Source organism: Chiloscyllium plagiosum, unplaced genomic scaffold, assembly GCF_037043375.1.
Source record: "Chiloscyllium plagiosum isolate Xiang-an unplaced genomic scaffold, Cpla_swu_hap1 HiC_scaffold_7, whole genome shotgun sequence".
Lineage (NCBI taxonomy): Eukaryota > Metazoa > Chordata > Chondrichthyes > Orectolobiformes > Hemiscylliidae > Chiloscyllium > Chiloscyllium plagiosum.
The window spans coordinates 59,528,303-59,540,425 of NW_028270145.1; the positions used below are offsets into that span (position 1 = coordinate 59,528,303).

General features: G+C 41.6%; 2 protein-coding genes across 10 annotated transcripts in view; one reads left to right on the top strand and one right to left on the bottom strand.

The window, feature by feature from the left end:
• Positions 1–1,194, bottom strand: part of prpf40a (PRP40 pre-mRNA processing factor 40 homolog A) — a 70,115-nt gene extending 68,921 nt beyond the window's left edge. For 2 of the 5 annotated variants that reach the window (XM_043693762.2, XM_043693761.2), the window contains exon 1: positions 1,070–1,191. In XM_043693762.2, the coding sequence (XP_043549697.1) occupies positions 1,070–1,072 (3 nt within the window). In that variant the 5' untranslated portion in view covers positions 1,073–1,191. Of the gene's footprint in view, positions 1–1,069 lie in introns of all 5 variants that reach the window. The other 3 variants (XM_043693759.2, XM_043693763.2, XM_043693764.2) reach the window with 3 other exon arrangements.
• Positions 1,195–1,595: 401 nt separating this feature from the next.
• arl6ip6 (ARF like GTPase 6 interacting protein 6) overlaps positions 1,596–12,123 on the top strand; it is a 140,403-nt gene continuing 129,875 nt past the window's right edge. For 2 of the 5 annotated variants that reach the window (XM_043693771.2, XM_043693772.2), the window contains exons 1-3: positions 1,600–2,046; positions 2,142–2,195; positions 2,281–2,413. In XM_043693771.2, the coding sequence (XP_043549706.1) occupies positions 1,737–2,046; positions 2,142–2,195; positions 2,281–2,413 (497 nt within the window). In that variant the 5' untranslated portion in view covers positions 1,600–1,736. Of the gene's footprint in view, positions 2,047–2,141; positions 2,196–2,280; positions 2,414–3,989; positions 4,265–12,123 lie in introns of those variants that run through there. The other 3 variants (XM_043693769.2, XM_043693773.2, XM_043693767.2) reach the window with 3 other exon arrangements.

The window sequence follows — 12,123 nt, forward strand, 5'->3', positions numbered from 1 at the left end:
AGTGGGCCAAATGACCTGCTTCCACATTGTAGGAATTCTATGAAGTGCTATGATTCTACGATCTAAGGCAGTGAGAGGTGAAAAAGCAAACAGAAGAAATTCCAAAGCACTGAGCCCAGGCAGTTGAGAAAGCAGATGCCAATGACTGGGCAAAATAAGTGGGTTGGCAATATATATTATAAACATTCATTCATGTGTATGCAATATATCTAGCTGCACATTTATCTCCAATAGTATGATTCACGCAAATGTACGTCCTAATTATATGTTTGTTCAGTGCAATACAATAAGTTGGAGTATGCATGAAAATTATTTTGCAACAGTAAACTCAATAAAACCATATCGGAAGTTCCCATACATTTCTTGTTGCCAGTAGATTCATTACTGCATTTTCAAAAATTAATTTTAAATATGTTTAATCAGAATTTACCACTGAGCAATCAGGATAGTACGATCAACACATTTTCCTTTTGCACGAATCTAATATCACCTGGCTTCTTTTAGTCACTTTGAGGGAATGATGGGGCACGCCATGTTGTTAACGTGTGTATTTTCATTTAATGCACGACAGACGGCTGAGAACACATTCTAGATTTCTGTACAACAGTGTAATCCTGATCGATGTAAACCAATTGCGACTTTCATCCTCCCAGCCGATTCGTCCATTCATTCATAATTGCACGGAAACACTTTGACGCTTTTTAAACTCGGAAGCACCGCGCCACCACCGGTTCCGCCAAGAAGAATGGACACACCGTGTGATCGGTGAAGTTCCTCCGCGGTTTCCAAACGCCCGCCCGCCCTCCATCCATCCAACCAACCAACCAACCAACCATCCATCCATCCATCCATCCATCCATCAGGCCATCATCCAGCCGCCTCTCACAACACGCGCCCATCTTGCAGAGGTCGCTGTGCGGCCCAGTCACAGAGAGGAAGCCCGGTCGCCGGTGGCGGCAGCCATCCCCGCCCAGTCATGGAGGCAGGGCTCGGGAAAGGCGAACCTCTCTCACCACGGACTCGACAGCAATAAAAGGGCGTCTCAGTTCGCTGCTGTTCCCGCACTCACCATGTTTCTCGTCTCCGATCCGCTCCGGCGCGGCCCACACGACCCGCAGTAACAGCGGCACGCGATTCGACTGGCTCAGCCCAGCAAAGGGGCAAGGGTCAAAGGTGATAGGCTCGTCGACCGCACGCACTGAGTGATAGCCCTCTTCACCTATCGGACGCAGAGAATTGTTTAACCCCGCCCTCGCACTTGGTGACCACGCCGTTAACTAATCAAATGATGGATATAATTCATCCCCACTCCTTCGTACTGGATGATAGCGCCATTCACCAGACAATAGAACCTCTTCACGCAGAGTGACAGACAATTAGCCAATCAGATACTGTAGAGTGATTTCTCCGCCCATCACCCTGAGTGACAGCAATATAAACCTATCAGGCACGAGAACTGCCATTCATTCCCACCCTTTTCACAGAGTGACAATACGCCTCACCAACCATATGCCGTAAACTGGACACACCTCTCCCCGCCCTCCCGGAGATCGTATCTTGATTGGATCAAAGCAAAAGGATGGCGGTGGGACTTTTTCACCTTTCGGTTGGTTGGACAGAGAGTTGGAGAGAGAGGGGGAGGCGGGAAAGCGATTCCGGTTGTCGGCGGGAGTATTTGTCCCGTTTATGTGCGAGAGGGATCCGCTGCTCCCTGCTGGTAGTTCGGGCGATAATAGATGCCGCGGTTCTTGAAGCGGGACGGGATGTTCTCGACGCCCGCCGGCCTCTGGTCAGATGGAGGGGAGCTGATGGTGTGTGAGCCGGGAGGCGTCGAGACGCCTGGCGTTCGTTCACAGACAGACTCCGCGAAGGAGGCCGTGGCCCTGCAGAGTCACGGCACGAGGCCAAGCCGGTTACTGTCTCCCACCGTCTACAGCAACCCCCGGAGTAAGAAGTGGCCGGCCCGACTCTGCTCAATGCTGTGTTGTATCGTTGTGATATCGTTCATTGCCTTTCTTCTCGCGGTCATGTATTTAATCTTCAAAGGTACTTGGTGGCTCTTCAGCTGGCTCTTGGGGAAACTTTTGCAACTTTGCTAACTGTTCAACTTTCATTTAAAATGACCTGAATTGTGGTTGCAGATTTGCGCTGGGACAGAGAAAACAGTGAGGATGGCGTTAAGACTGGCATTTTAGGTAATGTATCTTCTGAAGTTGCCGTTCGTTTTAAATATGCCGCCCGTGTTTATGTTACTTTCTATAACTGAGCTTTTTTTTTCAGGCCTTTGGAGTTCGTTGGTTTTGGCTTTGATGGCTGGTTTGTCGTGTTGTAGTTTCTCGTGGACATTGACGTATTTTGATTCATTTGAACCCGGAATGTTTCCACCGACGCCCCTGTCGCCTGCTCGATTTAGGTAAATTCTGGTTTCTAGTACCAAACCGAACTTTATATTTTCTTGTGGGTAAAACTTAGCAGACGTAAATGATGTGTAAAGTTGAGGACAACTGGAGGCAGAACGTAATCGGAGATGCGAACACCCTGATGATATTGCAGGATAAATCAGAATTTTCTCTGACATTGCGTTTGTTTCTTGTACACGTGTGTTTATTGAATTGGGTTGATGTCTTGTTTGATCCTGAGCACAGCATTTCATTTTCACAGTTTACTATCGAGACTGTTAGCATCTCTGGTATGGCTTGCTCTGCCTTGTTTTGCTCCACTCCTAACCTACTTCGCTCTCGTGAGTTCACTATTTCCAGGCTGAATCCTCTATTTGCAAGCTACTCTGGACCTTTCTTTTCAAAGTCGAATCCTCATTCTCAATCACAAATATCATCCTTACTGCATGCAATTGGCCACTTCGCCCCCAAATTTTGAATTGAAAGCCCTTGTCAACGTTTACAAATCTTTATCCTTGACTTATTCTGACCTCAAGAATAGCTGTATGTGCATGCCAAAATGAATGCTTTATTGACATCCTCCTTCCCTTCATTCTATCTTTTAGTCTTTGAACTTTCAGTTGTCTGGGATCAGCTACCTAGGATTTTCTGAATGACTTCCCTTGATTCCTTTTATTTCTGTTGCTAAGCATGTTTCTGTTTGTTGCAAAAGCTTTTAAATATTTAAGTGTCCTTTCTAAAGTGCATTTTGTGAATTCAATGTCAAATGTTTGAAATGTGATACTGTAGGGAAACTTGGGGATCCATGACTGATGCAAAAAATCAGTCAAATATTAAGTGATTCGATTTTCAGGTGCTAGTATCCTGATTGCTGACTCTGAAACCACAAGTTGTTTAGTTCTCAAATAAAATCAAAATACTGCGGATGCTGGAAACTTTGAAATTTTTAAAAAAGTGTTGAAGGAACTCAGCAAGTCTGGGAGCATGTGTGGAGAGAAAAACTGTTAACGTTTTGGTCCAATATGACTCTTCTTCCTATCTACATATATTTTGAATCTATTACTTGAACAGATCAGAAAATGTGATGGGCACTTTCTGTAGAATTATCAACTCTCACAGAGAAAAGTATGCTGAATATATATCTTAGTTAATATTTAAACTTTTGTTCATCTTGGTTTGTCGATCTCTGGCACAAGATATGTCCAATTCTTTAAGTAAAGATAATACCAGGTCCATTTTAAAAAATAATCATTGTGATACCGAAAGACTCACTACAGTTAAAATAAATAAATGAATTAATACATCATTGTAGTAATATGCACTACATTTCATACGATCAGAGCATTAACTTAGAGATGTGGAGGAAACAAGTGGAGAGATAGATGTTACATGAGTGAAATAATTCCTTAAATTCTGGAATGTGAGGGGCATTTGAGAATTTTTGAAAAATCTGCAGTTAATGCTGCACAGTAGTTTGTTTCCAATTTCTGTTGCCAGAAAGCAAATAAAAATTACTTTGTTCCAAGTTATGTGTGCAGCTTCAAAATTAGAACAGTTGAATAACAAGTGAACTTACCATTGTGTGCCAAGGGCACACATTGTTTTTTGCTCAAATGCAGGACAAGCTCCACCTGGAGAGCCAAGCTTATTCTCATTTTCATCTGAAATGTGACCTAAACAGTACTTGTAGGTTCTGCTTCCAGGATCCTTTATGAAAGAACATTCTGGAGCCAAATATCCACCTGCATTTGCTTGGTATTTTTTGAAAGAAAAACTATTGCCACACCCAGTTTGTTGTTTTGATGTTCTTGAATATTTGTGTGTTTATTTTTAACTTGTCAACCAATTAAATTGGATCTGCCTGATCAAAATCTGTCTTGCCTCAATCTGATTGCCTCAAACCTTATTTTCCAATATAAATCTTTGCAAATCTGCAATTTTTATAAATCTTATCTGCATTGGTTTTCTATGCCTCTTCAAGACCAATAGGACACAAGAGCAGAATTAGCCATTGTGTCTGTTCCAACATTCCATTGTGGCTGATATGTTTCTCAACCATTCTCTTACCTTCTTCCCTTAACCCTGTTATGCTCTTACTAATCAAGAACCTATCTATCTTTGTCTCAAAGACACCCAATGACTTGGTCTCCACAGCCCTCTCTGGCAATGAGTTTCATATTTCTTCCGGGTAAAGAAATTCCTCTTCATCTTAGTCCCTTCGTTCTGAGGCTATCCCTTTGGGTCCTAGTCTCTCTTAGTAATAAAAACATCTTCTCCACATCCACCCTATCCAGGCCCCTCATTATTCTGCAAGTTTCAGTCAGATCCTTCCCATCCTTCTAAACTCCATCGAGTGCAGACCCAGAGTCTTCAACCACTCCTCATATGATAAGCCTTTTCAATTGTCTCTAGCATCTCTGGACCCGCTCTAATGTCAGCACATCCTCCCCTTAGATATGGGGCCCAATCTGCTAAATATTCTGAAACAGTCTCAGCAGTACATTTCTGTTGTTGTATTCTAGCCCTTTTGAAGTGAATACCAACATATCATTTGTCTTCTAACTACCTGCATGTTTACTTTAAGAGGATACCGAATAAAATTCTCAAGTCCCTTTGTGTTTCAGATTTCGAAAGCCTTTCCTATTTAGAAAATAGTCCGGCCGCTATTCCTACCAAAGCTCATAAACTGACACCTTCCCACGTTGTACTCCGTCTGCCACTTCTTTGCCCACTCTCCTAGCCTGACCAAGTCCTGCAGCCTCATTACTTCCTCAACACCGCCTGTTCCTCTACCTAGCTTTGTGTCATCAGCAAACCTAGCAATAACGCCCCCAGTTCCTTCATCCAGATCATTAATGCATAACATGAATAGTTGTGTTCCCAACTGTGGAATCTCACTAGTCTCTGACTTCCATCCTGAGAAAAATCCCATTGATCCCTTCTGTCTGCCTTCTGCCAATCAGTCAATCCTTGATCCTGTCAATATGTTACCCCAATATGGGCTTATTCAGCAGCTTCCTAGATGGCACCTTGTCAAAGGCCTTCTGGAAATCCAAATACATGGCTACCTTTTATCTAACTTGCTCATTACCTCAGAATCAGTTACACAGCATAGAAACAGACCCTTTGATCCAACTCATCCACGCCGAACAGATATCCTAAACTGATCCACTTCCATCTGCCAGCGTTTGGCAAATATTTGTCTAAACCTATATCTATTCATGTACCCATCCAGATACATTTTAAGTGTTGAAATTGTACCAGCCTCCACCATCACCTCTAACAGCTTGTCCCATACACACGCCACCCACCCTCTGCGTAAAAGGTTGCCTTCAGGTTCCTTTTAAATCTTTCCCCTCTCGCCTTAAACCTATGCCCTCTAGTTTGGGCTGCCCTCCCCTGGGAAAACAACTTCAGCTATTCACTCTCTCTATGCCCCTCATGATCTTATAGACCTCTATAGGATCACTCCTCAGCCTCTGCTCCAAGGAATTCTAACAGATTTGTCAAGCATGACCTACTTTTGAAACCATGCTGACTCAGACCTATTTTACGATGCACTTCCAAGTTCCATGTATTCTCATCATTAGTAATGGACTTTAAAATCTTACCAATGACCAAGGCCAGGCTAACTGACCTATAGTTTCCTGTCTTCTGCCTCCCTCCCTACCTAAACCAGGGATGTTACTTTAGCCATTTTCCAGTCTTCTGGGACCCTCTCTGACTTCAGTGATTCTTTCGAAGATCACAACCAATGCTTCTGTTATCTGCTGTAGAACTACTGGTTATAATCATATATAACCATATATGACCAGTCCATCTGGTCTGTGTGATTTATCCACCTTCAGAACTTTCTCCTTCACATTAAGCTTGCTAATCAAGTCTGCCTCATCACACATCACCAAATCCAGCATTGCCTGTTTCCAAGTACCACAAGCTGCTCCAAAAAAATTCGTCCTGTAGACAATCCACAAATTTCTTAAGATCTGCTCCCAAGCTGATTTTCTTAGTCCACCTGTGTATTGAAGACCCAATGATTGCTTATTGTAATAATGTCTTTCTTAAAATCCTGATTTATTTTCTTCCCCACATCCTGACCACTGTTGGGAGACCTGTACACAACTCCCATCAGAGTCTTTTTTCCTTTGTGGTCCCCCATTCTGTCCCCACAGATTCTATTTCTTCCTACTCTATATTACTTCTGCCTATAATTTTAATTTCATTTCTTACTAACAAGACAATCCCACCCCCTTTCCCATCTGCATGTTCTTTCAATGGAATGTGTATCCTTGGATATTCAGTGCCCAGTTTAGATTAAAGCCACATCTCTGTGATGCTCACATCATTGTACCTGTCAATTTCAATCTGTGCTACAAGCTCATTTACCTTGTTTCCCATACTGCATGCATTTAAGTACAACACTCTCAGTCTTGTGTTGACTGCCCCTCTTCTCTTCTCATAACTGTCCCCTTTACATAGCTGTCCCCTTTGAATGGCTCCCTGTGTCACAGTGCTATGGTCAGTTTGCTCATCCTCCCTACAGCCTTCATTCACCCACACAGGGAGCAAGAATCTCAAACCTGTTAGACCAAGCTCAAGGGCTGAGGCTTCTTTGACACTATCCTTCTACCTACCTTCTTCATAGTCACACCTTCCTGTCCTTGGGCACTCCCAAATTTGTGAATCTTAGTTAATGTTAGGGGTGCCTCCTGGAACAGTGTCTAGGAAACTAATCCCACCCCCACCATACACACTTCCTCAAGCAACCAACACCAGCTACAGATGTAGTCACTATGAATTACAGTGGGTCCACAAGCATCCCCATTATGCCTGGCATGGCATCTCTAATTTAGTTACTTTGTTCTTAATTTGTTTTCAAGTGGAATGTCAGCATTGGTTAGGCCAATTACTGTAGTACTTCCGATTATTTTGTTTAATAACTTGTGAGCCCGTATTTCATCAGCAGCCATATCAAGTTTTACTCCTGTTTCTTGAAATTTATCTCTCAAACATTTTAATCATTGCATTTGTCCTGTGCTTATTCTTCCCCTGAAATGTTCATCCCAACCACAACAAGCATTATTTTAGTTACAATGGGTATTGCTTCATGCAAATGTTTGCTGTGATGGGAAGAAAGATCTGCAATCACTCCTTCGAAGATGTTAATAAATTCTGGAGATTATGCCATGAAAAGTAGTCCTTTATTGGAGAAATTAAAAGAACAAGTTTTGGGTTTAATAACTGCAAGACTATTCGATTAATGGGATGTACTGCGGGCTATAAAAGCATTACTGTTTTTTCTCATGTACAAAATTTCTATTTGTGAAAGTTTCATTTTGGGTTCAAGAGTATTATCCTGCTTGCAATTGGGCCTGCACTTTTTTTGCTCCCTTCTAATTAATTACATAATAATGAGCTCCCAGTAATAGCATTTTTAAAATGCTTGCATTCACGGTCATAAACTGGTCTTTGAAATGGAAAGTACCTGTGTACTTTGTGAAATATTAATTAAAACAGTTTACACATTCTGAAAGGTGATACGTTACTGAAGCCACAGAAGTTACTGAAACCGCAATGGAGCAATAAAGGGCAATACCATAAATTGTAGATTTTTCAAAAAGCAGTTTTGACAATGAAAATGCGTATCTGGGTGAAGCCGTAATGAAGTAGCCAGCATGGATTTCAAAAGGCGCTTCCAAGCTGGACTTGTCTTGAGAATGTAATCAATGTGACCGATAAGGAACTGCAGTTGCTATATTCTACCTGCTGTATTCTATACTCATATTTGTTGAAGTGGAAATTATTAACAGTAACAGTTTGATTGAATAGATCAATATGGAGGAAGTGTAGTATAGGGATATGAGAAGAGGTTATTTAAATCAATTATTTGTTCATATTGCAGTTAACTCTTGAAAAAACAGGTTGGGCTGAACTGTAACAAAGTTGAAACCTTATATTGAGGTCACAAAATGCCATAATAGTCATTAAAGAAAAATCAGCCACTGAAGGCACAATGGTGACATGGGTGCTAAGACATTGTTATGGGATACATGTGTAGATATTACAGTGAATGCCGTTGACATCATTGCTACTGTATGCATTATGCACTTGTTGGGATTGTGCTGTCACACTTCATGTTTGGCATTCCTTGCTGCTCAAAAGGAACTGAATGGCATTTCACCTGTGTGGACAACAATGTGCCAGTGAATTAAACGTCAGTCTTTATTTGATGGTAATGAGAATATAAATCAGAGCCTATAGCAGGAAATATGAAAAGACAACACATGCACCATCTGTTGGCCTCTCCTTAAAAGACCTTGTCAAGCAGATTAGCTGGGGTCTCTGCCAATTGCAAAATTGATGTGCTGCTTGTTCGAGTATGGCCTTGATAATGTGATAAGGAGCAGACAGAGTACTCATGATGCCTCATTTGATTTGAGTATCAGAGCAAAGCTGATATCCTTGGGCAGGGATCAGTGCAGTGCATTCGATTTTCATGACTTATCAAAATGATTGAACACAAAATAGTTCCTGACAGCCCTGGAGCATCTGAGGAGCAGGAGAATTGAAGTTTCGGGCATAAGCCCTTCATCAGGAATGGCTTCCTGATGAAGGGCTTATACCCAAAATGTCTATTCTCCTGCTCCTTGGATGCTGCCTGACTGGCTGTGCTTTTCCAGCACCACACTCTCGACTCTGATCTCCAGCATCTGCAGTCTTCGCTTTCTCCGAGCTCTGGCATCTAGTAGAGCTGCAGCAAGTTATGTGACTACTTCATATTTCTCCTGGTCATCCTCATTTGAGGTGGTTCTCAGTGACTCTGTGTCCTTGATTGTCAATTTTTTCCTTTGCAGTACCCTATTTGAGAGACATAACAAACAACAACAATCCTTGACACTCTGTGGCACATGTCAGTTCTGCCAGGCCAGTTGAGAAATTGAAGCATATTTTGAGCAATTTGATTGTGTGCTCAATGTTTGTATTTGTTGAGCAGAATGCAATATTTCAATGCTTCTCTGAAGGGCTTGGGAAGAGAATGGTGCTACCCCCACATTCTGAGGGCATAGCCTTTCTCACTCATTGTGAGGCAGGCCTCAATTTCTGGGCAGCTGGGAATTCCCTAATGTGTGCTTCATGATGGCTCCTGTGAAATGAGAACACAGCTGCTTACTAATTTGATCAGCCTTACAATTTTGAATGTTCAAGGAAGTGAAACTGCTTCTGACTTACAAATGCAATTAGCCAATCTATGGACACATGACAATGTGATCAATTTACTTGATGGGATGGTGCTAGCACTAAAGCCAAACATTCTTCTGGCCTGGCTATCAGCATCAATTGAAAACCTGATAATAAATGCCCTGTTCAGAAGGGCCAATGAATTTATGTCCCATTTGCACCCATGTGTTGCAGCTTGTGAAATGCCACAAATCGTTGTGCAGCTTGTGAAATGAGCAATTGATGTAGAATTTTAGGTACTAGGGTCCTACTGTGAAGCACACACAGGTCAGTAACTATCTGTTGAGAAAACTTCAGCCATTTTTAACAGTGCCTGTCAGAATTTTGTCCGTAGTTAGTTCACATTTTGAGCACACACTGATGCAGGACAATGTTTTGCATTCATCGGGTGAATGTAGGGGGATGGGTCTGGGTGGGTTTCTTTTCAGAGGGTCGGTGTCGACTTGTTGGGCCGAAGGGCCTGTTTCCACACTGTAGGGAATCTAATCTCTTATGCTCTTTAACAATGAAAACCAGGTTTGTTTCCTCCTGTTTTCCCTTGTCCTTATCTGGTGCCAGCTAATGATTCGGAGGTCCATGTCGTTTTGTGACCAAGATCCTCCTCAAGTTCTGAAGGTTGCAAAACTATTTGTTACACCCATTGTAGATCCATAAAGTGAACTGTGTGAAGAAGGCAAGCAATGAAAGCAGCATTTCTATTTAAGTGCCCTTCATTCTGAGAGGATCTGTCACTGTTCAATCAGAAGGCATAGCCCTCTCAACCAGGCCTTCTCTTATTTCTGAGTGGCCTCATCCCAAAACAAGTTGACTTCCTGCGAGGTGAATATTGGGATGTTTAGGGGCCACAATCACAATAATTTGAAATTTGTGTACTGTAAAATGAGCCATATCTGCTGGTTTGGGGAAATCATGTCTCCATGCTATAATGTGAGAATTGCCTAAGATGCATGTCGAGGGTACAGTCATGCTAAGTCTCAAAAGAAGCAATTTTTAAAAATGTTTGAACCCCTTCTTCAGCAAGATAGCATTTATTTTAGTAACCATGTCAATGGATATGAACACTGCCCTGTAGCTTGACCTGTTCTACATCAAAGTCAAGGTCCTTTCCTTGACTGTTGAACTGTCACGTGAGGTGCAACTACCTTCCTTAGACAGAGGATAAGAATATTGCCAGGGACCTGTCAAGAGAACAATTTTCAGACGCCACCTTGTCTCTGCCCACCTACCCATCCCCCCTTCCTTTAGGATCCTAGTATAAAACCCATCGTCTCCCAGTCCAATTGATGCAATATTTGAAATTGAACAACCTTGCCTGGTTTGTGCCAATTTTAAGTTATCGGGGAAAACAGGAAGCATGAGTTTCCTGTGCATCACTGACTTAATCTTGAAGGTGACACTGAATTTGTTGTGTGTCTGAATTATTGGGTATTCGTGGTACGCGAATGCATGGTAAACAGGTCACTGCCGCCCTTCCAAGTATCAGCCACTGGACTGACTTGACTCCCATTTTATCTTTCAAACTCAGCTCAACTTCAAAATTGAGTTCTGGATTAGTGGTACTGGAAGAGCACAGTAGTTCAGGCAGCATCCGAGGAACAGTAAAGTCGACGTTTCGGGCAAAAGCCCTTCATCATTCCTGCAGTCATTGTTGTTACCTTCGAAATTTGAGTTTTCAGCTCCCACCTAATTAAGTCCCAACACTTAACATCTTTCCTGCTCTTACAGACCCCATTAAATACCACCCATACATTCTTATTTGAAGTGTCACATTGTTTACCTTGTTTACAGTTTTCATTTTTTTTAGAAAAATAGTACAATGCAAAATTAGTTTGTGGCTCAGTAGGCTTGTCCCATTCCATATTATATTAAACTATCAAAATTTATGATTTGTCAAGTGTAATTGATCTAACATTAGCATAGATGAAATAAGTTTATGGCTTGATTTTAATCTAGCTTACAAACTATGAATTTAAATTAACAATCTTCAATTAAAGCATTATTCATTTTTTGAATAATTTAGGATAATGGAAATTAACCTTTTTTAATGTAAGGTTACTTGAATTTTTCTATCTCGATGCACATGACATTCTAGTACTTTTTAAAGATATTTTCCATCCTTGCCATTGGCAAACACATGAGAATACATAATACATTCTGACTATGTGGATGCTTTGACGATGTCATGAAGGAATCTATTCGTAATTTTACAATGTCAACTGGCATTTTTTAAAACTTGTCTCTTACAGATTTGATTAGATTGTCTGAACTATTCCACATCAGGATGACTTCCTAAATGTCAAAATTTTACATATAATGCCGCATTTTATGTAAAAATTTAAAGCAGTTTCTGGCCCAGTCTGGCCAACAAGAGTTGTAGCAACAGGTTCCCTAGTACATTATTAGAATATTCGAGGTGTACAGCATGGAAACAGATCCTTTGGTCCAATCCATCCATGCCAACCAGATATCGTAAATTAACCTTCTC